The 27,224-nt window shown below is 44.6% G+C and overlaps 1 protein-coding gene and 2 long non-coding RNA genes across 4 annotated transcripts in view; all 3 read left to right on the forward strand.

Moving 5' to 3' along the window:
• The window catches only part of LOC138964884 (receptor-type tyrosine-protein phosphatase epsilon-like), a 66,667-nt gene that overhangs the window by 2,604 nt on the left and 36,839 nt on the right, over positions 1-27,224 (forward strand). Inside the window, exons 3-6 of one of the 2 annotated variants that reach the window (XM_070336951.1) lie at positions 3,433-3,582; positions 19,196-19,399; positions 19,781-19,897; positions 22,385-23,501. In XM_070336951.1, coding sequence (XP_070193052.1) covers positions 3,433-3,582; positions 19,196-19,399; positions 19,781-19,897; positions 22,385-23,501 — 1,588 coding nt within the window. The remainder of the gene's footprint in view (positions 1-3,432; positions 3,583-19,195; positions 19,400-19,780; positions 19,898-22,384; positions 23,502-27,224) is intronic. The other variant, XM_070336952.1, reaches the window with a different exon arrangement.
• Positions 6,622-7,746, forward strand: LOC138964877 (uncharacterized). Its single transcript, XR_011455236.1, has 2 exons — positions 6,622-7,126; positions 7,396-7,746. It is a non-coding gene; the product is annotated as an uncharacterized lncRNA (long non-coding RNA).
• Positions 12,547-14,600, forward strand: LOC138964876 (uncharacterized). Its single transcript, XR_011455235.1, has 2 exons — positions 12,547-13,980; positions 14,250-14,600. It is a non-coding gene; the product is annotated as an uncharacterized lncRNA (long non-coding RNA).

Consider the following 27,224-nt stretch of genomic DNA (forward strand, 5'->3'; position numbering starts at 1 on the left):
GAACCTTTGCATTCACATAGCAGTTTTTATAGGGCTATTTGTTAGCCCAAACTTTCTCCTGTTTGACTGGATTTGCTTCCAGAGAAAATGTGATTGAGTGCTTCGTCCACTTGGTTCGCGCTAGTACAACAAGTGCATAGTGAAATTGTATATGGATTGTTCTCTGGAGCTAGGTACCAAACTGTGACATGGGAGTCAGAAACTGAACTAACTTCAAATTCAACGACAATGTGTTCATATGATCTTTAGGAATCTGTGAGCATAAGAATATATAAATAAAGTAGAAGTGTAATGCCTAGGAAGGACAAATCCGCTTTCTCTCTCTCTCTCTAGCTCTCTCTCTCTCTTTAGCTCATTCTCTTCCTCTCTCTTTAGCTCTCTCACTCTCACTCTCTCTCTCTCTCTCTCTCTCTCTCTATTGCTTATTCTGTCACCCTTGTAAAATAGATTTCAATTCAATTCAATTCAATTCAATTCTCTCTCACACACACCCCAAGTCACACACTCACAAACACACACACACACACACACACACACACACACACACACACACACACACACACACACACACACACACACACACACATACACACTCATTCACATACATTCACTCACTCACACTCACTCATTTACTTACTCACTCACACAAACTCACACAAACTTCATACACACAAAACACACACTCAGGCACACATATAATCAGACGGACACAGACACCTTTACAAACACACATACACACAAACACACTCATGCACACAAACATACACACAAACTGCGGAACACTCATCACGCACACGCACCTACACATACTTGGCACAGCCACTTTCTTTCTCTTTCTTACACACACACACACGCACACACACACACACACACGCACACATGCACACAGGTAAACACACATAAATAACCACACAAACTCTCTCCCTCTAACACACACACACACATACACACACACACACACACACACACACACACACACACACACACACTCACACACACGCACACACAGTAACAGTAAAACTAACACATGTGCACAAAATGCACACACACACATCGCGCGAGAGAGAAATTTAAGGCCGCAGAGAGGGGATGACGTCATATGCATTGACGTCAAAGCCGCGATCTTTATGCATAGACTTGGAAACTATAGAATTTCTACCTGGTCAAAGCGGCCTTGGGTGAGGTTTGCTAAAAAAACGGGGGTGCCCATGTCACCCACCGTATTTTAGTTATTATGTTCCCAATTTTTGGGTGAACTTCCATCCCCCACTGTAGCTCCTGATCGGGCACAAAGAATCCTTCTTTATCATGTATTATTGGCATGAACATTTCTCAAGTCGATTACAGTATAGTGTTCGTGGGATACCTAGCTATTTCGTGAACTTGAAAAAATCTTATTATTAGTGCAGCAACGAATGGTCAAAATAACATCGTGAAATAACAGGACAAACATCAATAACATCGTAACAGGAAAAAGGGGAAACCAAATGCTCTTACAGTTTTAAATGGACAGATTGCAAAAACTGTGTACGTTATTTGCTTTTGTCTTGCGTTCTACACGCGTGTTACGAAGTGTGCTAAACTATAGTGACAGCCAAATGTAGTCGTGCGTTTGTGATGAGTGGGTCTGTGTTGTGCAAATGAAGTTCGGGCTGCTGTGAAACGACACATTAAAAAGTTGACCAGATACAACTATGGTTAATAATATTTTAGATTGTGTTGGATCTTCTGCAAACAGTCCTCATTGTACTAACAATGCATGCGTTTATGATGAGTTACAAACTGTTCATGGGCTTTTTCGTATTTCTTTCATTCCGTACGACCTAGTTATTGCTTCATCCAACAGCATGTCACAAATTACCCGCCATTTTGGCCTCTCGATTAGACGTATTTTCCCAAATTACGAATACAAAAAAACTTTATTTTTTTCGTAAAAATATTGTTTAATAGCTTTAACATCATCAAGCAACATTCAGAAACACATAAAAAAAACGTAGTAACGAACAAAACTGTCAAACTTATTAATTATTTCAATCCAATGACCCTCTGTGGTATCCAACTCCAGAGAACAACCCATAAGTGGGTAACAGTTGCATGTAGTGGACTAGTACAAACTTCAAACAAATATGATATGGATGGCCTCAACTTGAGCTATACACACTGGCAAAAACAAAATGGAGGTCTTGCGAAAAGCCTTGTTTGTGAAGGATGATTGATAGACGGCCGCGGTGGCGTGGTTGTAAGACGTCGGCCTCCTAATCGGGAGGTCGTGAGTTCGAATCCCGGTCGCTGCCGCCTGGTAGGTTAAGAGTGGAGATTTTTCCGATCTCCCATGCAGGTCGACTTATGTGCAGACCTGCTAGTGACTTAACCCCCTTCATGTGTACACGCAAGCACAAGACCAAGTGCGCACGGAAAAGATCCTGTAATCCATGTCAGAGTTCGGTGGATATGGAAACCTGAAAATACCCAGCATGCCTACTCAACGAAAGCTGAGTGAAGCTGACTATACTCTCAGAGTATAGTTTGGGGAACCCAAATGGGGAAACAAGCTCACACGTAACCAGAAAATTCTGGAACGCTGAAGAAGAAGAAGAAGATAGACAGGTACTGTCCTTCACACCGATGATAATAATTAATTACTGGTTTAGTGATTCACGACATATCTTAGTGATTGTTTGTTGTGATACAATTAACAAATACATGTATATTATCTGACACAGCTGAAGTGGAAATGTCAAAACAAGAATAAATTAAATGAATAATGTGCTACAGCCACACATTGATAATGTACAAAATATACATTTGCAGTCCATGAATATTGAAAACACAAGTAACAATGTGAAATGATGCTGTCTTTTCAGTTTATCATCATGATAAAGTCTCCAATGTGCTATGATTGCAATAAGTGTAAATCGGTGTATGTGAATCTTTGGAACTGGTCATGACTGGAATTAGTTTCGAGGGCCCCAAAGGGTTAAAATCGTGATCGTGATTGGCGTTTTTTGACTTTTCTGTGACCGTGATTGCCGAAATTTCCATTTCTGTGATCGTGATGGGACTTTGCCCGTGATCCGTGATGACAAAAAAATCAAGTCTCGTGATCGTGATCGTCATTTGTTTTCGTGATCGTGATGGGCATTATTGCAAAGCATTTTATTTTCAACGTACATTTTTCACAGCTGTATCACTCTATGATCCTCTATTCGTCAAGGTGTTTGTGATCGTGAAAACAAAAATCAAGGTAACTGTGATCGTGAAAGCTAAAATTTCTCTTCCCGTGATCGTGATGATACCCCCCCTTTGGGGCCCTCAGTTTCACCTAATGACCTCCTTTGTGTATTTCATATTATTTGTGTCATTGTGTTACTTGTGTGGTCTGGCATTGGATGTTTGGTCACTCATTATTCTGTTATTCACATCTTCATTCAGAACAATTGGAGTACTTCAACAAAAGCTCAAATAATAAACTTGAGGATGGAGATGAGACAACCTGTTTGGGTGCCCAAAAGGAGAAGAAGATCAGAGTGAAACTGAAGGAAAAACGCACCTCCAAAGCTTTCGTTCAGGTTTATTTGTCTGGTAAGTGTGTCTGTCTCATCACTGTCTCAAGGAGTTATGACTTAGAAAGTGATGTTGCGACTTGTGATTTTGTGCCACTTAAAGAGAACTAGTAACTCTCCCTGTAAGCTATTTTTTTATTGTTAAATGTTAGGTATTGTGTAAACTACAACGGATCCAGAAGGGCGGGGGTATAGCTCAGTTTGTAGCGCTTCTGGCTTCAAGGCACAGTGCAGCTCACAGCCTTCGTTTTGCGTTTTTGTTGCAGCTGAGTGCATTTACAGTTCAAAAATCCTCCTATGGTAGTAAAACAAACCCAAAACTACCCAACGACGACATCTGTGAAGCTCGACAGTTTCTTGTTCACGCGAGTGCATAAATTAACCTAGTTATTACGTGGTGTTTGGTCGGAGTTCGATTCAACTGAGTGATTCCGGCCTCCATTTTTTTTACACAAACTCATGATGACGTCTGACATAGTTTGCTAGTGACGTGTCTTTTTGTGCATGATGTGGTGATCTACCTGATCTAAATTTAGATCCAAAAATAGGTCAAGACCAGCCGGGTCCGAGTACGAAATTAATTTGTAAAAAAATCGCAGTTCTTGACTCTTTGGGTGCAAGTCAATGAAACTTGGTAGTTCTTCTAACGGATAGCTGCCTGAGGTATGACTAAAAGCCCCAGGGGCTCCGTGCACCTGAATTTGACAAGTTCAGTACCTTTAAATACCAGTTTGTCACTATCTGTGTTGGATTGACCCCCGGTTCAGCAGGGAATTTATTTCTTAACTTTGTGCAGACTGTTCGCAGTATCCAAACTTACCTGTATGCATGTGCACAATGAAGATCCCAAGCTCACAGAGAAATTCTCAGGGCTTGGAAAGCACTAGCCAGCTCCATAACTGCACAATTATGACCCTCCACCACGGAATGAGTCGCATGTCACCTTTGCATGATTTTCATATTTTTACATTTTCTTGAAGAGTTTTTTATGCTCTATCCAGTGGTGAAAACCGTTTTAAAAAAGAGCAAAAACTTTTCTAGTTATAAGCCTGTGACTAAGGTGACCGTCACACTGTTACCAGACATCCCCCAGACTTATATTAAGCCTAGCGCAGAACCGCGCGAGGTGACATATATGCGAATCGTTCCGTGGTGGAGGGCCACAATTCAGCTTTCCTTGAAGAAATTTTGCAAGGTCAATATAAGTACAGCAGACTTCCACTAACTCGCGGTCTTTGGGGTCCAAAGATTTTTGATCGCGATATATCCGATTCGCGATGCAGTTTGGGGTCCAATTAAAGGGAAGAAACTGCGTTCTCTTCCGAGTCAGAGAAAAACGCGGTTATTTCCCTTGTTGGTCACAAAAAGCCTGTGAGCGTCACGGCGATGGCGTGTGTGCGTTTGCCGAGTGAGTGCATGTGTGTGTGTGCGTGCATGTGTGTATGTGCATGCGTGTGTGTGTGTGCGCGTGCGCACGCACGCCTGGCATGTGGTTGTGCTACAATGTTCGTGTGTATGTGTTACTGCGTTTCTTGCAAGTGTGACGCTTCTGTTGGCAACTAAGTTCTCAAAAGATCTGCGATGACATGTTTTCTTTTATCAGCAGATGACGATTTCTTTTCTTTTGTCTCCGACTCATACGTCGTCACAAACTTACTAGTTAATCAGACATGAATACATGTTGGGTTTAGCGCTGGTCTTATATTGACAACATATACTATTTGACACCAACAATAGTTAGATCACCGGCCCCCGTAGCGCAGTGGGTTAGCGCATCGGGCTGCGGGCCGGGAGGTCATGGGTTCGAATCCCATCAGAGTCATGTGGGGTTTTCAGGCTCCGGCAGGCTCCTACCCAGAGTGGAAGTGCTATGGTTTATATGGGAAGGCTGGAATCACACAGCCGAGTGTCATTCACTTAACGAATGCGACTTTGAGGGTGCTCAGGTTCTGTTTACCTGACCAACACCGCAGGTGCGGCAGTTCTCGGGCCTGGTTGACACCAGGATATATTATGACAGTAAGCGTAGAGTGCTGCCCTGTCACGTAGTCTCAAACCAAATTGGAAATCCATAGCATCATCATTATAATCATCCTCATCTCATTAATCATCCAAAAATTATAAAGTGTCCCTGCTCTTGTTGCCCTTCATGCCCGGAGCTCTCATGGTGACCTTGGTCTCAGTGTTCCTGTTCGGTCCTTCCCTGAATAGTACTTCTGCTGTCAGTCCTCAACGTGTGACGTTCTGGGGGGTCGACGGAGGGACGTGGTGGCGGTCTGCTCTCTGGAGGGGACCCTCACTCAGTCTGGCTCCGCGACTTAGCAGTCAATGTCGTTAGTAGGGGGCATAGTAGGTAGTGGGCTGCGTCCGTTAGCTCGGGACAGACCCACTACTGAACACCGTCGAAGTGACTCAGCAGAAGTGCAGTGTCATCTTCCGATGGTAGCCTACCGCAACGACTCGAGCGTCTGTAAAATCGACAAGTCTGGCAGCGGAACGAAATTCAGATGTGGATGGAACAGTGAGTGCAGGGACGGGGCGGCGTGAGTGCACACCGGGACAAGGAACAGGTGTAAGGAAAAAAAACCCCAAAAAAACAACAAAAAAAACTCTAGTTAGATCAGAATGATTGGTGGATCAAAATCATTGGTTGACGTTTACGTTTTTAGATGTGTCAGTTACATGGATAAGCTTTTTTTGTTTTGTTTTGCTTTGTGTGAGTCTGAGTTGACACGCGTTTTGTCTTTGGCAGAAAGCATGTAGATTTCTTCTTTGATTGTTTGCTTTTTCTGCCACCTGCTATAACGCAAGAAGCTGAAGCACTTCATGGCGCCTGTAGAAAATCCGGGGCGTCTAGCTGAGATCGCGATTAGCGGGACTCGAGTGTTAAATTGCATGCCTGACTAGATTGCAGAAGACAGAAGCGCAGTTTAAGTACTTGATTGGCGCGTGTGGCCACCCGGACCGTCTAGCAGAGATCGCAATTAGCTGGACTCGAGTGTTCAACTGCATGCCTGACTGGCCATACTGACTGGTCAGACACTTATAACCTCTATAGGCACGTGGCCAATTTGACGATACCGATCGTGGCATGAAAGTTCTTGACTGAGTGGGGCACGTGCGCGTGAAAGGTTTGTTTTTCTTTTGTTCGCAGGTTGTTACGACTCAACTCCAAACAACTCTTGTTTAGCCGAGACTGAAATATTTTGTTGCACCATTAGGGTAAGAGTCTACGAGACCTTGGAGACGAAGTAATGACGTCACTAGTATGAGAATCTACATGTTGGATCAACGTCATTACTGCGTCATTAATATGCGAATTTACGTAACACATGGAGTTGCATCGTGGGATGAAAACAGTTATTTGGAGGAAGGAAACGTGAACCGCTAACCATTACGGTCACTCTATTTGCCGGGTACTGAGAGGCTACAAGTGGGGAACAAGAATCCTGTGTAACCACCGATGAAAAGCCGCCGGCACTTAACCTACCATCCCAAGGCCTGAGATGTAACCCGCAGCCGCACAGACTCGTAGAGTAGTGTCCGGAAAGGAGCATCAAGAGGTAAGGTGTCGTTGTAATATCGAGCGCCCATCAAGGAACAGCTATTATACACTCACATCTATGTCGCATATATTTGTTTTAGAATGTTTAATGAAGTTAATCATAAACGTACATGCTGCAAGTTAGTTCGGCATATAGATCTAGTATTTTATTCAGTAACCATGCTTGGTTTGTCTGCGAACCGCCCGACATGAAGATAGGGCAAGAAATCAAAATTAACCTTGATCCTAGGATACCGTTGTTAATAACAAGTATTACCTTTGATCCAGGGGTTCGAGCGTCTGGGATCCGCTGGGATAAGGGTGAACTAACCAAGCTACGCCACCAGTGTGATCCACCAGCGAGGAGCAAAAGGAGTTTGTCTACTAATCATCATCATCATCAAGTGATCTGCATCAAGTTCGTCAATACTATGGTCATCATGTGAATCCAGGCTTCCATCAGGACATTCGGACTTTATAACTAACCAGCCCAGTTGAGATAAGTCCAGTTCGACCTAAACTAGCTGTCAATGCAAGAACAATTAACTATGAACGCAAATTCGTTAGATCTAAAATAGAAATAGTTTGTTAAAGAATCCGGAAATATTACCAACCAATAAATTTATTCATTAATCTAAATCATCAGTGTTTTACGAGATTGATTTGAAGCATGACTGTTGTAAAGTTTTGAATATAACTTTGGTGTGTTCTTAGATATTGTATCTAAAACACAAGGTAAAAAGTGGAACTGCAACAATGGGGGCTCTGTCCGGAGATCTATACTGAACTCGTGTTCGTACCTAAGAAAAACTTGCATTGACAACTGGTTTACCCCATAAATTAGTTAGTCAAATTTATCCGTGAAGCGACGGAATTTAGAATATTTTCTGGAAAATCTTTCTTCATTTTTTTCTTTCTTCAAAATTCAAAATCATTTCCTGCTTCATGTCGGATTCACTCATATACAGACCAGACGGTGGTAAGTAGAATATTTAAATTATTTCTGTAAGAAGAAATTTTAAATAACTCCGTGTTTGATTTGGGTACATTCTGCCCAAAGAATCTTCGCGATCGCTGTTGTTCACGAACAGCGTTTTTGCTAAATTAATTCGTGGAAGGATTTCCATCTAGTTCGTCGAACAGTATCATAGTCATAAGGTAAGACATAGAATTGATGTTCGACAACTTCACGGGAAATTGGCAGTTTACTAACTAACTGTCGGTTCGAATTATACTCTCAAGTTCTGATCAAAACGGTGAGTGTGTTATAATTCCAACCAGGATGGACGCTCGATAGTACTAGGACCTTAGTTTAAGTTCAGATTAAATTATAACTCTAGTCGGAGTAACATTTAAAACGTGTTGCTTATTTAAGTTGTGCTTCACATTATTGGTTATCTATAACCCGCCGGTTGATAGTTAATAGTGGGGAACACTTCTGTGGGTGTGTTTGACAGACTGAAGGTCGTCATCACATAAGGCTTTGTAAGGCAACTTACTCAGCGACACACCGCTAAGTCCTAGTTAGTCGTTTCGGTTCAAGATAGAGACGAAGGACAGGTGTAGGAAAAATCACGTGCGCGTGTAACATTGTTTGTACCAGTGTTGAAAGGTTGAACAATACCTGCGGGTAAGAGTCTTCCATATTAGAGTACCACCAAGAGTGGATGTACCAAAGTTTTGTATTTTGAGGGATTACATAAAATGGCTGATACCAGACATCATCAGCACTACACCAGATTCTCGTCAACCGTGGGCATAGACCCAGAATATACAGAAGGAGCAAATCTGATTGATATCACCAATTTAGGTGATGACGGCCACGCCGCTCAGCCTGTGAACGGACAGGTCGAGCAGACCGTTCCATCAAGTCCCAGCGTCAGTTCGATCAAGGAATTGATCACCATGGGGAAAGAGTTGGGTTTGGAGGGAAAGGAACTACAGTCATTCGTCCAAGGGGAGAGGGATAAAGAACGAGCAGCTCAAGAGCGTGAACATGAGCGAGAAGCTCAAGAGCGTGAACATGAGCGAGAAGCCAGTAGGCTAGCACTCGCAGCTCAAGAGCGTAAAGATGAGCGCCAATTCGAAGAGAATGAGAGAGACAGACTCTTTAGGATAGAAGAGCTGCGCATTCAGAGCGAGGTTCAGATGAACACGAATGAAAACGCAGCTCATCCTTCCCAATCCTCACATGACCATGATCCCCGTTTCATTCCCAAAATCCCTTACCTTGATGACAAGGATGACGTTGAATCCTGGCTCAAACAGTTTGAACACTATGCCAGAGATATGAATTTGGACGAATCAAAGAAAGCCTCCCGGCTGATATACTTCTTGAAAGGTAAGGCCCGTACCATCGTGTCCAAAATGGACGATGAGGATGTTGACGACTATGAAAAGGTGAAGAGCGCGTTATTTGAAGGATTCCAGCTCACCGCTGAGCAATATCGCATGAAATTCCGCAATACTAGACGTAATCCCGCGGAAACTTACAAAGAACACATCACTAGACTCGATCGGTACCTAACCAAGTGGATCGAGCTTGATCCGTGCGAGAAAACTGTCAAAGGATTAACCGATTTGATCCTGCGAGAGCAGTCCTTGCAGTCAATGCCTTCCGATCTTGCCGTGCATGTCAAAGACCGGAACCCGATCAATGCCAAGGAGATGGGAAAACTCGCGTCCGATTATGAGCTGAACAGAAGCCAAAATAAATTGAGACCGACACCAACGCGAACTCCTCAGGACGGAACGAAACGTTTTGAGAAGGATCATAAACCATCACCTCAACAAGGTAAAAGATCTTCTTTGACACCGGCGGAACGCGAAAAACTCCGAGAAGCAGGACTATGCTTCTATTGTCGCGTAGGTCTACACCGTTCGAGCGATTGTCCCTTACGAAAAAAAGGCAACACCGCCGGAGCTGTGACGGTTGAAGATGTCCGACGCGAAACAGAGGGAAGAAAATCCCCGTTAGATAAATTGTGTCGAGACTGCACCACAAAAAAGTTTTCGGATCTAGTTGACGTCAAAGTCAACGGCAAACGAGTGAACGCCCTGAGAGACTCGGGCTGTAGCTCGATTGTGGTGGCCGCACATCTTGTGCCGGCCGACAAAATGACTGGTCAGAGAAAGAGGACCACGTTAGCGGACAAAAGTAAAGTCCGGTACTGCGAGACCGCGATCATTCATGTGGATTCGCCCTTCTTCTGCGGAGAGACAGAAGTCGTGGTCATGGCGGATCCCATAATGCCGGTGCTCATAGGGGAGTTTCATGGAACTCAGAACGACAGGAGGAAAACACCGATTTTCCCTGTCAGAGAACCTGCCTGGTATCACGACAGCGCTGAGACAGTCGCTGGGGCCGTAGATACCAGAGCACAGTCCAAATTGGACAATGATAGAGACAAATCTGCGAGTAAGCCAAGTAGCCGGGAGCCAACATCGGATATGTTTACTCCAAAGGACTTACGCGAGGCTCAGAAGACAGATCCTTCGTTAGACAGCATCAGGAAACAAGCTGCTACCGGAGAAGAGAGAGGCCACATGAGGGTCGTGGAAAAGAATGGTATCTTGTACCAGTCGACGTTCAATCGGAAAGGAGAGGAGTCTTTGAAGGTTATTCTTCCCAAATCGTTCCGTAGTAAGGTGCTCGCATTCGGCCATGATCATCCAATGGCAGGACACCAAGGTCAGCGTCGTACCGCCGAAAGGATTAGACGCGAATTTTGGTGGCCATGCTGTGGTGTTGAGATCCGTCGCTACTGCTTGTCATGTGACGCTTGCCAGCGATCCGCGCCAAAACACCTTACGAAGAAGGTCCCATTGGGCAAGATGCCAGTGTTTGAGACTGCTTTCAGAAGAGTAGCAGTCGATATCATCGGGCCTATTCTTCCTATGTCCGAGAACAAAAAACGGTACATCCTCGTCATGGTTGACTTTGCCACCCGCTACCCTGAAGCTGTCGCGTTGAAGGACATCCACGCCGAGACAGTAGCCGATGCTTTGTGGGATTTTTGGACTAGACTCGGTATCCCAAGTGAAATACTGACTGATAACGGGAGCCAGTTCACAGGCACTCTGATGCAGGAAGTCACTGAACTCCTCCGCATCAAAAGGAAAACATCTGCGGTATTTCATCCAGCTGGGAATGGTTTGTGCGAGAGAATGAATGGCACGTTAAAGAACATGCTCAAAAAGATGTGCATAGAACAGCCCAAAGCATGGGACACGTTCATCTCTGCATTACTGTTCGCATACCGCGAGACTCCTCAAGAGAGTTTAGGTTTCTCGCCATTCGAACTGTTGTTCGGGCGTACTGTCAGAGGACCAATGCAACTCTTGAGACAGATTTGGACAGATGAGAGCGTCTCAGATGAGGTCAAAACCACTGCAGAATATGTAGTGAACCTTCGTGAGAGGATCGAAGAGACCTGTTTGCTTGCTCGAGAGAACCTGAAAAAAGCATCAGTGCGATCTGCTCAATATTACGATCGTAAAGCCAAACCAAGGTCGCTAAAACCAGGAGAGAAAGTCCTGATTCTCAAGCCATTGAAAACAAACAAACTGGAACTCACTTGGCAAGGTCCATTTGAAGTGTTAGAGAAGTTGAATGATTTCGACTACAAAGTCCAAGTAAGGAGGAAGGAAAAAGTATTCCATGTCAACCTCCTCAAGTCTTACGTCGAACGTGAGCAACCTGTCACCGATGGAACAATTCCGGTTGCAGTAGTAGAAGAAGAAGAAGAAGAAGTGATCGTCTCAGTAGTGGTAGAGGAGGACGAAACCACTAACGACGACATCTTCAGGTTGGACAGTCAGAGGACTATCCCAACATTTGAGACAAAGCGCACAGAAGGTTTAGACCACGTGCACTTTTCAGAGAAACTCACTCAGTCACAGCGAACTGAAGCGAGACAGATCTGCGCGGACAGACTAGATAATCTGACCGACGTACCACTCACCACGAATCTGACTACGTGTCGAATCGAGGTCACAGACAAGAAACCGGTCTATATAAGACCACGCCCCATTCCACATGCATATGTGAAGATGGTGGAGAATGAAGTCGAAGAGATGTTGAAGCTAGGAGTCATCGAACCCGCCAACTCAGCTTACAATTCACCCATTGTTCTCGTCAAAAAGAAAGAAGAAGGAAAGTACCGCTTTTGCGCGGACCTCCATGGGTTGAATGATGTCACGGTGTTCGATGGGGAACCCATCACCGACGTTCAACATTTATTCCAAAGCTTAGGAAAAGCCAAGTACTTCTCCAAGCTAGATCTCACGCGTGGCTACTGGGGAATACCCATTGTCGAGGAAGACAGAGACAAAACCGCGTTTGTGACGTCACGAGGCCAGTTCCGATGGGTGAACATGCCCTTCGGGTTGAAGACCGCCACTGGCATCTTCAATCGGATGATGAGGAAGTTGCTAGGTCCCCTCAATCGGGACGATGTGTACCATTTTATGGATGACATCTTGATAGCCACTGAGACGTGGGAGCAACACATGGAAGCCCTGAAGGCAGTCCTTCAGCGGCTCAAAGAAGCCAACCTTGCAGCAAAACCGTCGAAATGCTACATCGGATTCGACCAATTGCCGTATCTTGGCCATGAAATCGGGCATGGAGAGAGGTGGCCAGAAGACGATAAAATCGTGAAGATCGTGAACGCCAAAGAGCCAGCTACAAAGAAACAGCTACGCGCATTTTTGGGTCTCACGGGGTTTTACCGAGAATACCTGAAAAACTACTCGACTGTGGTCGTGCCGCTCACCGACATGACAAAGAAGAGCTTGCCAGACAAACTCAAATGGAGTGACGAGGCAAAGAAGAGCTTCGCAAGACTCAAACGAATGGTCAGTGAGAAACCAGTCCTGAAAATGCCTGATTTCGGCAAGGACTTCGTTCTCCGCACTGACGCATCAGACCGAGGAATCGGTGCGGTACTGATGCAACTACATGGAGAGAAGCTACACCCCGTAGCGTACCAGTCGAAGAAGCTACTCGGGGCTGAGTCCCGATACGCGACTGTGGAAAAGGAATGTCTAGCAACAGTCTGGGGAGTACAGAAGTTTGAAAGATACCTGTACGGACGACACTTTGTGTTGGAGACAGACCACCAACCCTTGAAATGCCTACAGAGGAATCCAACAAACCCTCGTCTGTTACGATGGTCGCTACAATTGCAACCATACTCCTTCACAATCAACTACATCCCAGGAAAGGACAACCTAGGTGCCGACTATTTGAGTCGCATCAACTGAGTTTCAGAGTCCAGAAGGAAAATTTGTCCACCCCGTTGGAGTAGTGAGGCCAAACTGGCCGCGACAGGCTCATGCGGATCTACTCCAAAATGTGGAAACAATTGTATATGCATATTGTATATTGTATTGTATTGTATTGTATATTGAGTCGTATAAACGGAAACGAAATAAGATTTCGCTTGTCCACCCCCCGGGGTTATGTTACGACTCAACTCCAAACAACTCTTGTTTAGCCGAGACTGAAATATTTTGTTGCACCATTAGGGTAAGAGTCTACGAGACCTTGGAGACGAAGTAATGACGTCACTAGTATGAGAATCTACATGTTGGATCAACGTCATTACTGCGTCATTAATATGCGAATTTACGTAACACATGGAGTTGCATCGTGGGATGAAAACAGTTATTTGGAGGAAGGAAACGTGAACCGCTAACCATTACGGTCACTCTATTTGCCGGGTACTGAGAGGCTACAAGTGGGGAACAAGAATCCTGTGTAACCACCGATGAAAAGCCGCCGGCACTTAACCTACCATCCCAAGGCCTGAGATGTAACCCGCAGCCGCACAGACTCGTAGAGTAGTGTCCGGAAAGGAGCATCAAGAGGTAAGGTGTCGTTGTAATATCGAGCGCCCATCAAGGAACAGCTATTATACACTCACATCTATGTCGCATATATTTGTTTTAGAATGTTTAATGAAGTTAATCATAAACGTACATGCTGCAAGTTAGTTCGGCATATAGATCTAGTATTTTATTCAGTAACCATGCTTGGTTTGTCTGCGAACCGCCCGACATGAAGATAGGGCAAGAAATCAAAATTAACCTTGATCCTAGGATACCGTTGTTAATAACAAGTATTACCTTTGATCCAGGGGTTCGAGCGTCTGGGATCCGCTGGGATAAGGGTGAACTAACCAAGCTACGCCACCAGTGTGATCCACCAGCGAGGAGCAAAAGGAGTTTGTCTACTAATCATCATCATCATCAAGTGATCTGCATCAAGTTCGTCAATACTATGGTCATCATGTGAATCCAGGCTTCCATCAGGACATTCGGACTTTATAACTAACCAGCCCAGTTGAGATAAGTCCAGTTCGACCTAAACTAGCTGTCAATGCAAGAACAATTAACTATGAACGCAAATTCGTTAGATCTAAAATAGAAATAGTTTGTTAAAGAATCCGGAAATATTACCAACCAATAAATTTATTCATTAATCTAAATCATCAGTGTTTTACGAGATTGATTTGAAGCATGACTGTTGTAAAGTTTTGAATATAACTTTGGTGTGTTCTTAGATATTGTATCTAAAACACAAGGTAAAAAGTGGAACTGCAACACAGGTCTCGATCAACCCGTAATGTACACAACCTGAAAACACACACACACGTAGAACACTATTTGGAGAGACTGAGGGAGAGAAAGAGAGAGAGACTGATAAGATGAAATGACAATTTACTGCATGATGAAAGGCCATCGGACCCAGAGAGAGATAGCGTGGTTATGATAAAACATTTTTTCATGATCTGTACTATTTTTTGGCCTTTACGTGACTAATTTTGTATAAAAAATATTATAAAAATAAAAAAAATAAAAAATTGTTAAAAGGTCGGTCCTGTTTTTTTCGGGGCCTAAGAGGTCTCCGCGATATAGCCGAATTCGTGATTTAGTGGACCGCGAGTTAGTGGAAGTCTGCTGTACAGTATTCTATAAAAATCAATAACCAAAAATATCTGAGCATGGCTTCTTCTTGGAAATCAATCAATCAATCAATCAATGACGCTTATATCGCGCATATTCCGTGGGTACAGTTCTAGGCGCTCTGCAGTGATGCCGTGTGAGATGAAATTTTATACAGCCAGTAGATTGCAGCCATTTCGGCGCATATTTACCTTTCACGGCCTATTATTCCAAGTCACACGGGTATAGGTAGACAATTATTAACTGTGCCTAAGCAATTTTGCCAGGAAAGACCCTTTTGTCAATCGTGGGATCTTTAACGTGCACACCCAATGTAGTGTACACGGGGGGAGGGTTCGGACACCGAAGAGAGTCTGCACACAAAGTTGACTCTGAAATAAATTTCCGCCGAACCTGGGATCGAACTCACGCTGACAGCGGCCAACTGAATACAAATCCAGCGCGCTACCAACTGAGCTATATCCCCGCCCCAAAAGAGTGAAACATATTTTATTAATGATGGAAGGGCGCTGGTTCTGTGCGACGCTTAGTTTTCGAGATAGGTGTGACTGACGAAGAAAAGGACGTCACATTCCAAGTAAGTACGACTATGTTGCAGGTGGAAGCCGCTGAGATTGCATTTCTTCGGGAGGTTTCCGCAAAAATAGATATTACACGATTTGCGCGAAACAGTTGAGAAGCAGACGATCTCTGAAATCTCTGTTCGTCTCGTGATAACGTTATTTTGTATGATAACGATTCACTTGCAAACTAAAGTATACAATTTGGTGTGTCAGTGGTAAATGTAAATAGAAATGTGTAATACAGACAAAGCAAACAAATAAACGTGTTTTTCTCGTGAAAATTTTGCGTTGTGCGGGTGTTTGGGTGGCCACGTGATGTACACAAAGCAAAGTGCGGGACGGACTCTGCTCTGTGCTGTAACACTGGCAAGTTCAAAACACGAGAACAACGAATTCGTTATGCGGGGGATGTATGTATTTTTCAAATGGTTGTAAAATAAGTCTTGTATTTATCACTGTATTCAGGCCCTGTTCTTTTTTTCGTCACACCTAAAACCGTTATTTCTTGTGAGCGACGCAGCATTATAAGTTGATTTCCAAATTGATCATAATGGAAAGTTAGTCTCATAAAGCTGATGTGTTTTGAGGAAGTGAGATATCCTTAGCCATTGATGACATTATTTGGTTATTCTACGGAAAAACAGAAATGCCGCAGCAAAACGGGTTTTTCAGACTGTTCTTTTACTGCGAAAAACTTCTAATGTTTTTTTCCGCGGAATCTTTTACTTGCTCATCGTGAGTTGAAGCACGTGTGTTTCCCAACTACTGAGAGATCGATGGACTTGCCGTTCCCCAGAACACATCGCCGAAAGATTGGGCTTGGGAACCGACCATCACCAGTAGCTCTCAAAATAGTCATTCCTTTTTTGGCTTCCAGGGATAGATAAATGAGGATGGCAAAGTGATTAGTAATCCGGACAATGAAACTTGAGGTCGTGAGTTGGAGCCCTGCCATCGCCGCTTTTTGACTCACATGCGAAGCAAAAGTGAGTCTATGTACTCACCCGAGTCGTCCGTCCGTCCGTCCGTCCGTCCGTCCGTCCGTCCGGACATCCGTCCGGACGTCCGGAAAACTTTAACGTTGGATATTTCTTGGACACTATTCAGTCTATCAGTACCAAATTTGGCAAGATGGTGTATGATGACAAGGCCCCAAAAAACATACATAGCATCTTGACCTTGCTTCAAGGTCAAGGTCGCAGGGGCCATAAATGTTGTCTAAAAAACAGCTATTTTTCACATGTTTCCCATTTTCTCTGAAGTTTTTGAGATTCAATACCTCACCTATATATGATATATAGGGCAAAGTAAGCCCCATCTTTTGATACCAGTTTGGTTTACCTTGCTTCAAGGTCAAGGTCACAGGAGCTCTTCAAAGTTGGATTGTATACATATTTTGAAGTGACCTTGACCCTGAACTATGGAAGATAACTGTTTCAAACTTAAAAATTATGTGGGGCACATGTTATGCTTTCATCATGAGACACATTTGGTCACATATGATCAAGGTCAAGGTCACTTTGACCCTTATGAAATGTGACCAAAATAAGGTAGTGAACCACTAAAAGTGACCATATCTCATGGTAGAAAGAGCCAATAAGCACCATTGTACTTCCTATGTCTTGAATTAACAGCTTTGTGTTGCATGACCTTGGATGACCTTGGGTCAAGGTCACATGTATTTTGGTAGGAAAAATGTGTAAAGCAGTTCTTAGTGTATGATGTCATTGCTATGTAAAGATCAAGGTCAAGCATGTGAGTCGTATGGGCTTTGCCCTTCTTGTTTCCCTCTTTTTTTCTTAAATCTTGCAACCTGTTTTTTTTCTTTCTTCACTCTCCTTTCTTTTGTTTTGCTCTCTTTTCCTGTTTACTCCAAGGCTTTTCGGTGGTTTCTGAAAAATCGAGGATCGCCACAACAAAGGTCAGCAGTCACTGATTCCATTCCGAGTCAGCCATGATCGAATGTGTCCGCAAACCAAGCACTAGCTGAGCTTCAGTCACTAATCCAGACTCCAGAGGCTAGAAGCAGCATTTATCAACAAAATGCAATACGTAAACCATGTTTGGTAACAAAACAATATCCTTTTTTGCAGTTATGACAAAAGTAAGTCTGCTTCGCATTGAATTACTTCGACAGAGCTAACACCCGATTCGCCGCATCTCTCTCTTCGGTCACTCGCTCATGATAGTGCTCTTGGCGAGATACAAGTCTTTCTGAGTCTAAAACTGATCTCCTGAAATCTTTCTCCAAAATGAACAAAGACCACAGTTCTTTGAATTGCACTTAAAACAAAAAATCTGCATGAACGACTCATGGGACCTTAAAAGGTAGCACGTGGGGAGTGACCGGCTGTGGGTCAAATAGCCGGGCAGGATAGGCTCGTCAACCCTGGCAGGCAGCTATCCTAAGAGAAGACCACTCTGAATTCAAAACGAGGGAAGAGGATGCTCATCATCCATGGAAGGAAACTCGTCTAGGAGAAGGAAAACTCCGAAATGAAACCCACGCAGTCCCTCGAAGACGGAACGGCACTGGCCTTTTTAGGCGGGGAGCAGACCGGGTGCCTACGCTACTTTCCACAAATGGTTGTGTCATCAACGACCGGCATATGAGTGTAGTGAACCAGCTCAGACGTCATTATTGCATCAGGCAACATGAATGACTACGTGCTTTCTGATCAGTTGGTCCACACGCTTAAATTTGATCAAGTTGTTTCGGGGCGGGGGAAGAAGGATACGAACGCTGCTGTGTGGAGCATTGGTCGCATTGGTCGCGGAAAAACTGTTACTCTGAAGAAAAATTCAAAGCAAAAAATGCCGCAGAAAAAGCTCAGATATTATTCCGCAAGAAAAAATTATGCTGTGGCGGATGTTGATAAAACTTTAGTTATTCCACAGACAAAAAAAAGTTTGGGCGCAGCATTTCTGTTTTTCTGTGTAATAACCGAATGATGTCATCAACTGCTAAGGATAGTTAAAAGTGTGGACATAATGTGAGCTGCTCAGACCTTTACAGATGATGGATGTTTTGACAGATTGGAGTCCACAAAGATAACAGTAAGGTCTGGTCAATAATGATTCATTAAATTGATTTGTTTGCTGGTTTTTTTGCTGGAAAGCCTTATTTTCTGTGTGTGTGTGTGTGTGTTTACAATGTTACACAAATGATTATCATATGGACTGCATGTTAATCCAAGAAAATGTGATCATAAATGTTGTTAGAAAGGTTAACCTACATTTCCTTGATGAGTTACACTAACAACTAAAGAAACTGAGACACATCTCTGTGACCTTTTATTTTGTGCAAAACAAAGGCTCTCAGTTCAAAAGCGAAAGAAGACATGCCACAATTCAGGTAATAACCTCACAGTTTATTTAATTATTTCTTCTATGAAAATCACGAAGGGTTTCTTGAATAAGGATCGTCTTGGTGGCTAACACAAATCAGCAGTAGAACAGTTGTTTGCATGGTCACTGTTTAGTGTTAGGCTGCACGTGTTTTACTGTTATATATTTTCAAAGCTGAAGTACATACACAGACCTTTTTTGTGCAGGTAGCATCAAATATTTTAATTGCACAATCGCAAATGCTGATCAGTGCAGCAGCTTCGTTGAAACCAAGGTCACCGGGGGTTATGTTGTTAAAAGTGCACAATGCAGTCCAGCTACTAAACCACCAAGATTGGTCAAACTCAAGTGCAATGGAAATAAAGCAGACCTGAGGAAACTCAAGCTTTGTGAAATAAGAGTTTATTCATGTGAGTATGAGTATGTATAAGACATGACTTAAAATTGTATTTCAAGCATGCGCAGTACACAATGAATATTTGCTGGCTTAGATGCGTTAGATACATTCAAGCACAACAAAATACTGAGTGCTGACCCATATAATACACACACATGCACTCACACACACACGCATACTGCATTTATATTTGTGTCCACTTCAGTTGTGGTAGGGGTATTGCACAACCGAACTTGAATGTATTGGAATAGAAACATGAAAGTCTAAATGAATTTCTATGATACCCAAATTAAGAAATCCGGAAACACTTTTTTTTTGTGAGAAAGTTTTTTCTAAATAGAATTACTTTTATGTTTTCTAGAATTACTTTTATGTATTATGTTCTTCCTAACAGTAACAGCTGACTGTGAAGATTACTGGTGGGATGCAGAGGGCAGATGCTTTAAAAAGTGCAACTGTTTGGATGGAGCAAAATGTGACCAGTGGAATGGTACTTGCCCTCGTGGCAAAGGTGTGTATGCAGGGGAGGCAAGCAGCGTCTAGCATGCGTGAATTCTAATTAGAGCTAAAACAATTTTGTCGGAGTGCATGTAGTTCTGAGAATTGTTTGTTGGTGGACATTGTATTCATACTTATATGCACATAGGCATGCACAAGCATGCATGCACACACGCACGCACGCACACACACACACACACACACACTTGCATGCGCGTGCGCACACACACACACGCACACACACACACACTTGCCATGCACACACACAAACACATGCACATATACATAGGAATCTAAATGCAAAATGATTGGTTTATATCATACTTTTGGTTCTGTTTTACAATTTGTGTCATCAAGCAATGAATTATTAGCCACTTTCTTCTTGTTTGTTGTACCGTACTATCTGAATGTGGTATGGTTTTTCTTATGGATTGCCCATTACTCGATCAGGCTGACAAAAGTGATTCCAGCTGCTTCCATTATACTTTTGATCTGCTTTTATGTTGTTGTTTTTGGTGTTGGTATTGTTGTTTTATAAAAATCTAAAGTTGTATGATTACTACAGAACAAGGTGGGCGCTCTTTTATGAGGTAGCAGCCACTTTGCTGGCACTGCATGACTATCTTGCTTTTGAGGTTGTACATGTAATTCAACATGCTGAGAGGGTTTTCCCCTGACCAAGTGCCAGCAATAGACGATTTTCAAAAATAATTAGTTTGTCAGGATTTTCAGCGGTCTGGAAGAGTAAAAACCCCTTTACCTTGAAGAAGCTTTTCACAACATCTAAAACATGTTCCATGCTTCTTTTCGGCTTTCTCCAAGGTAAAGGGGCTCTTACTCTAACAGACTGCTGAAAATCCTGACATTTCTGAAAAACGTCTATACCCGCAATCCTACTGCGATCAACTAGCAACCTGTCTGCAATGCTCACCATTTGTTGCTCATTATGCTCCTGCAGCTTCCTGTGACCTCTTGTGACCTCCCATCAGTCCTCTCACCAGCTCCCTGTGACCTCCCTGCAATCCTCTCACCAGCTCCCTGTAACCTCCCCACAATCCTCTAACCAGCTCCCTGTAACCTCCCCGCAATCCTCTCACCAACTCCCTGTGACCTCCCCACAATCCTGAGACTCACCAGCTCCCTGTGATCTCCTCGCAATCCTCTCACCAGCTCCCTGTATCTTCCCGCAATCCTCTCACCAGCTCCCTGTGACCTCCCCACAATCGTCTCACCAGCTCCCTGTAACCTCCCCACAATCCTCTCACCAGCTTCCCGTGACCTCCCTGCAATCCTCTCACCAGCTCCTTGTAACCTCCCCGCAATCCTCTCACCAGCTCCCTGTAACCTCCCTACAATCCTCACCAGCTCCCTGTGACCTCCCCACAATCCTCTAACCAGCTCCCTGTAACCTCCCCACAATCCTCTTACCAGCTCCCTGTAACCTCCCCACAATCCTCACCAGCTCCCTGTAACCTCCCCACAATCCTCACCAGCTCCCTGTGACCTCCCCACAATCCTCTCACCAGCTCCCTGTAACCTCCCCACAATCCTCTAACCAGCTCCTTGTGACCTCCCCACAATCCTCTCACCAGCTCCCTGTGACCTCCCCACAACCCTCTAACCAGCTCCCTGTAACCTCCCCACAATCCTCTAACCAGCTCCCTGTGACCTCCTCACAATCCTCTCACCAGCTCCCTTTGATCTCCCCACAATCCTCTCACCAGCTCCCTGTGACCTCCCCACAATCCTCTCACCAGCTTCCCGTGACCTCCCTGCAATCCTCTCACCAGCTCCCTGTAACCTCCCCACAATCCTCTAACCAGCTCCTTGTGACCTCCCCACAATCCTCTCACCAGCTCCCTGTAATCTTCCCGCAATCCTCTAACCAGCTCCCTGTGACCTCCCCGCAAGGTTCGAACCCCAGCTGGGTCATACCTAAGACTTTAAAATTGGCAATCTAGTGGCTGCTCCGCCTGGCGTCTGGCATTATGGGGTTAGTGCTAGGACTGGTTGGTCCGGTGTCAGAATAATGTGACTGGGTGAGACACGAAGCCTGTGCTGCGACTTCTGTCTTGTGTGTGGCGCACGTTATATGTCAAAGCAGCACCGCCCTGATATGGCCCTTCGTGGTCGACTGGGCGTAAAGCAAACAAACAAACAAACCTCCCCGCAATCCTCTCACCAGCTCCCTGTAATCTTCCCGCAATCCTCTAACCAGCTCCCTGTAACCTCCCCACAATCCTCTCACCAGCTCCCTGTGACCTCCCCACAACCCTCTAACCAGCTCCCTGTAACCTCCCCACAATCCTCTCACCAGCTCCCTGTAACCTCCCCACAATCCTCTCACCAGCTCCCTGTAACCTCCCCACAATCCTCTCACCAGCTCCCTGTGACCTCCCCACAATCCTTTCACCGGCTTCCTGTATCTTCCCGCTAACTTGCAATCTCTTTGTCTGCTTTCATGCTTACTTTATATGCGTATGTACGTGTGTGTGTGTAGAGCCCACTACTGCAGCCAGCACCACACTAACTACCAAGCCCACGACTGCAGCCAGCACCACACTAACTACCAAGCCCACTACTGCAGCCAACACCACACTAACTGCCAAGCCCACTTCTGCAGCCAGCACCACACTAACTACCAAGCCCACAACTGCAGCCAACACCACACTAACTACCAAGCCCACAACTGCAGCCAACACCACACTAACTACCAAGCCCACTACTGCAGCCAACACCACACTAACTACCAAGCCCACTACTGCAGCCAACACCACACTAACTACCAAGCCCACTACTGCAGCCAACACCACACTAACTACCAAGCCCACTACTGCAGCCAGCACCACACTAACTACCAAGCCCACTACTGCAGCCAACACCTCACTATCTACCAATCCCACTACCTCTGATGCAAGCTTATCCCACACTTCTGTGCCCACGACCAAGCTTACAGCACAAGCTTCCCATTCCTTCTCGCTTTTGTCCTCTCCACGTGTAACTACGCTTAAATCTTCTGCCGCTACTTCTTCCGTTGCTGACACGCTTGGGCCAAGCACTAGTATCACTGCTACAGTTAATGATACTGAACAAAGGAAGTTGGGCACAACTGCTGCGAGACAACCAGAAACTACAGACTCCTCCACAGTGACGGGAGTAGGTGATGATTCTACTGTTACAACTGATCTTGCAGAGATCACCACAGAGTTACCCACAACTGCTTCGCCTTCCGCACGTGTCACCTCCTCCCCTTCCCCACCCCACACCCCTTCCCCTCTTCCGCCTTCCACCACAACACCGCTCTCTTCCACAGAAAGAGCAACGACCACAAAGAGGTGGGATACTACAAGTCCTCGTGCTGCCACAACCACAAGCACACCACAGCATGGAATATCAACATCTTCAACAACAACTCAGCAGCCAACACAGACTCCCACAATTGGTGGCACTGGAACTGAAGGTGATACAGAAATGCCAGAGGCTCCAGGAGGCAACCCAGTTCAGACAGGGAAGAGCGAAAACAGCAATGGGGGAGTGGAGATGCTGCCGGTGATTTTAGGAATGTCGGCGATGGTGCTGCTGGCTCTTGTCATCCTAGCGGCTGTTGGTCTTCGCAGGTGAGGCACTGTTTTGTCTGGTGTGGCTAATTCCATAGTTAGACTTGGTTGACAGGTGTGGCTTTCCATAGTTAGACTTGGTTGACAGATGTGGCTTTCTATAGTTAGACTTGGTTGACAGGTGTGCCTTTCCATAGTTAGACTTGGTTGACAGATGTGGCTTTCCATAGTTAGACTTGGTTGACAGGTGTGGCTTTCCATAGTTAGACTTGGTTGACAGATGTGGCTTTCCATAGTTAGACTTGGTTGACAGGTGTGCCTTTCCATAGTTAGACTTGGTTGACATGTGTGTACGCTGCAGCAGCCCCATGCTTCATCCTTGAGCAATGATGAGTCGATCTTCAGATTTGGGTAGCGTTTGAAGCATCCATCCCCTCTCCCTAGATGAATGTCATGGCATACCCTATAATGTCAAGGTGGTCAGAGTTTCTTGATTATGGCCTGTGAAATACTTGTTCCTAAATAAACAACATTTCTGCAGTTAAAAACGTAACAGCATTAAACCATTCAACAAGATCTGACATTGCCATAGCTAAAAGGGCCAAGAATGATTAAATTACATATTCTTACCCCAATTCTCATAAATGCATTGACTTCAATCTCACATGCTAGATGTCGAAAAACTACTCAAATTACCTGCACTTGCAAGGGTGGTAACCAAGCTAAAAACATACGCCATAGCCGTTGTTATGCCCTGTCCCACCTGGTTACCCATAACCCACCGCGCACCACGTGAGCGCCGGCATCCGGAATAACCATTCTCGACTTTCGATGACACACGTCAGACGTGCGGAATTTGTCTGCTCACTTGGCTTTCCCAAGCCCTTGTCTTTGTGACGTTATGGGCTTGGGGGGTCCTTTACCTCTTCGCCTTTCTTTTGGTGAGACCTGCCCTTTTTGACTCACATGCGAAGCAAAAGTGAGTCTATGTACTCACCCGAGTCGTCCGTCCGTCCGGAAAACTTTAACGTTGGATATTTCTTGGACACTATTACCGTAAAGTACCTTGTAAGCGCCCAGTATCGAGTAAGCGCCCACCCCCCACTTTTAGTCCAAACAAGTGCATAGGGTATAGTACCTTGTAAGCGCCCACCCCCCACTTTACACCATTGAAATCAGGGGAAATAAAAATTCCGCACTTGATCTGCTAGTTTTGTGAATGATTTCCCTTTCTTGCAAACCCTATCACGTGTGTCTGCACGCCTTGGATCTAAACGCCTGCAAGTCAATGATTACAAGATGCTGCGGATCAAATCGTACACCGTTGCATTTAAGCTGTCAGCTCTTGACTATTTAGATAATAACGCCAATGGAAATGTGTCGCAAACAGCAAGTGAGTTTGGGGTAGATATAAAAAGAATACGAGAATGGCGAGAGAATCGCGATACCCTGTTACGTCACCAGGCCGGAAAGGAAAAGAAGAAGCAAAAGTTAGATGGCGGTCGAGACGTCAGATCAGAAGAGGTAGATGACACACACTCACACACACACACACACAATACTCCCCCTCCTCTCTCTCTCTCTCTCTCTCTCTCTCTCTCTCTCTCTCTCTCTCTCTCTCTCTCTCTCTCTCTCTCTCTCTCTCTCTCTCTCTCTCTCTCTCTCTCTCTCAGACTGCTGCCCATATCCACAAGACGTACCCTTTGTTCACGGGAAACAGAGACACAGTGCGGCCGACAGCGGCACCTCTGCAGACAAGCTCTTCCAATGACAATACGAACAAGAAAAACAATGGAAGATGAAAAAAAAAGAAAGAAGGTATGATTACGAAGTGATCAAAGATCACATTTCTTTCTGAAAACTGCTCGTGCATAGGGTGTAGTACCTAGTAAGCGCCCACCCCCTACTTTGGGTCGGAATTGGTGCACAGGGGGGGTGGGCGCTTACAAGGTACTTTACGGTAAGTCTATCAACACCTGATGGTTACAAGATCTCAAAAAACATGTGCGGAAACTTGACCTCACTTCAAGTTCAAGGTCACAGGGTCCGTAATTGTTGTCTTAAAAACGACCATTTTTCACATTTTCGCATTTTTCAGTCACTTGAGAAAAAGTGACTCTATGTAATCGGTCAGTGTTAGTCTGTCCGGCCGGCCGGCCGTCTGGCCGGCCGGCCGGCCGTCCGTAGACACCACCTTAACGTTGGACTTTTCTCGGAAACTATCAAAGCGATCGGGCTCATATTTTGTTTAGTCGTGACCTCCAATGACCTCTACACTTTAACGATGGTTTCGTTGACCTTTGACCTTTTTCAAGGTCACAGGTCAGCGTCAAAGGAAAAATTAGACATTTTATATCTTTGACAAAGTTCATCGGATGTGATTGAAACTTTGTAGGATTATTCTTTACATCAAAGTATTTACATCTGTAGCCTTTTACGAACGTTATCAGAAAAACAAGGGAGATAACTAGCCTTTTCTGTTCGGCAACACACAACTTAACGTTGGGCTTTTCTCGGAAACTATAAAAGTGACCGGGCTCAAATTTTATGTGAACGTGACTCATTGTGTTGTGAATAGCAATTTCTTCCTGTCCATCTGATGCCTCATATAATATTCAGAACTGCGAAAGTGACTCGATCGAGCGTTTGCTCTTCTTGTTTTCTGAAGTTATCGAGAATGGTAACCTTAGCTATGTATGCTATACAGGGCAATGCAAGCCCTATCTTTGGACACCAGTTTGGTTGACCTTGCTTCAAGGTCAAGGTCGCAAGGGTCCTTTAAAGTTGGATTGTATACATATTTTGAAGTGACCTTGACCCTGAACTATGGAAGATAACTGTTTCAAACTTAAAAATTATGTAGGGCACATGTTATGCTTTCATCATGAGACACATTTGGTCACATATGATCAAGGTCAAGGTCACTTTGACCCTTATGAAATGTGACCAAAATAAGGTAGTGAACCACTAAAAGTGACCATATCTCATGGTAGAAAGAGCCAATAAGCACCATTGTACTTCCTATGTCTTGAATTAACAGCTTTGTGTTGCATGACCTTGGATGACCTTGACCTTGGGTCAAGGTCACATGTATTTTGGTAGGACAAAATTTGTAAAGCAGTTCTGTGTATGATGTCATTGCTGTAAAGGTCATGTCAAGGTCAAGCATGTGAGTCGTATGGGCTTTGCCCTTCTTGTTATTGAATTGAATTGTTGTTTGTTATAGCTGCTTGTTTACAGCCCCCCTGGAGCAATTTGTTGATTAGTGCTTTTGTGAACAAGAAACAATTGACAAGTGGCTCTATCCCATCTCCCCCCTTTCCCCGTCGCGATATAACCTTCGTGGTTGAAAACGATGTTAAACACCAAATAAAGAAAGAAAGAAAGAAAGTTTACAGCCGCTTCAGAAATTTACTTTTCTGGTGGACTACGATTTCGGCCATTTACAAGATGGCTGATGGCAAGCAGTAACTTAGGGCTAGGCAGGAAGTGAATAAGGCTGTTAGCCCTTTTTAGAAACCTCTGTGCGGGTCGTCGACCCTTCGAGTAGTACTGCTTTTGTAGTAGCTGTTCGTGCGGATAAGGTTTCGTTTTTTCTTCCCAGCCCTCCTCTCCTCTTAAGGAGAACCAGTCAGTGTCTTCCACTTTCGGGGGACTTAACGATGAAATATGTGTTTATTTCTCAGCTGTTTCAGGCACGATCGGCCCGCCCACTGTGGCGGCGTACTCCTTGGCAGCTTCGCATCGTGGTCTGGTGCAAATGGCCAGTTCGGTTCAGCCCTT

This window comes from Littorina saxatilis, linkage group LG4, assembly GCF_037325665.1.
Source record: "Littorina saxatilis isolate snail1 linkage group LG4, US_GU_Lsax_2.0, whole genome shotgun sequence".
Classification (NCBI taxonomy): domain Eukaryota; kingdom Metazoa; phylum Mollusca; class Gastropoda; order Littorinimorpha; family Littorinidae; genus Littorina; species Littorina saxatilis.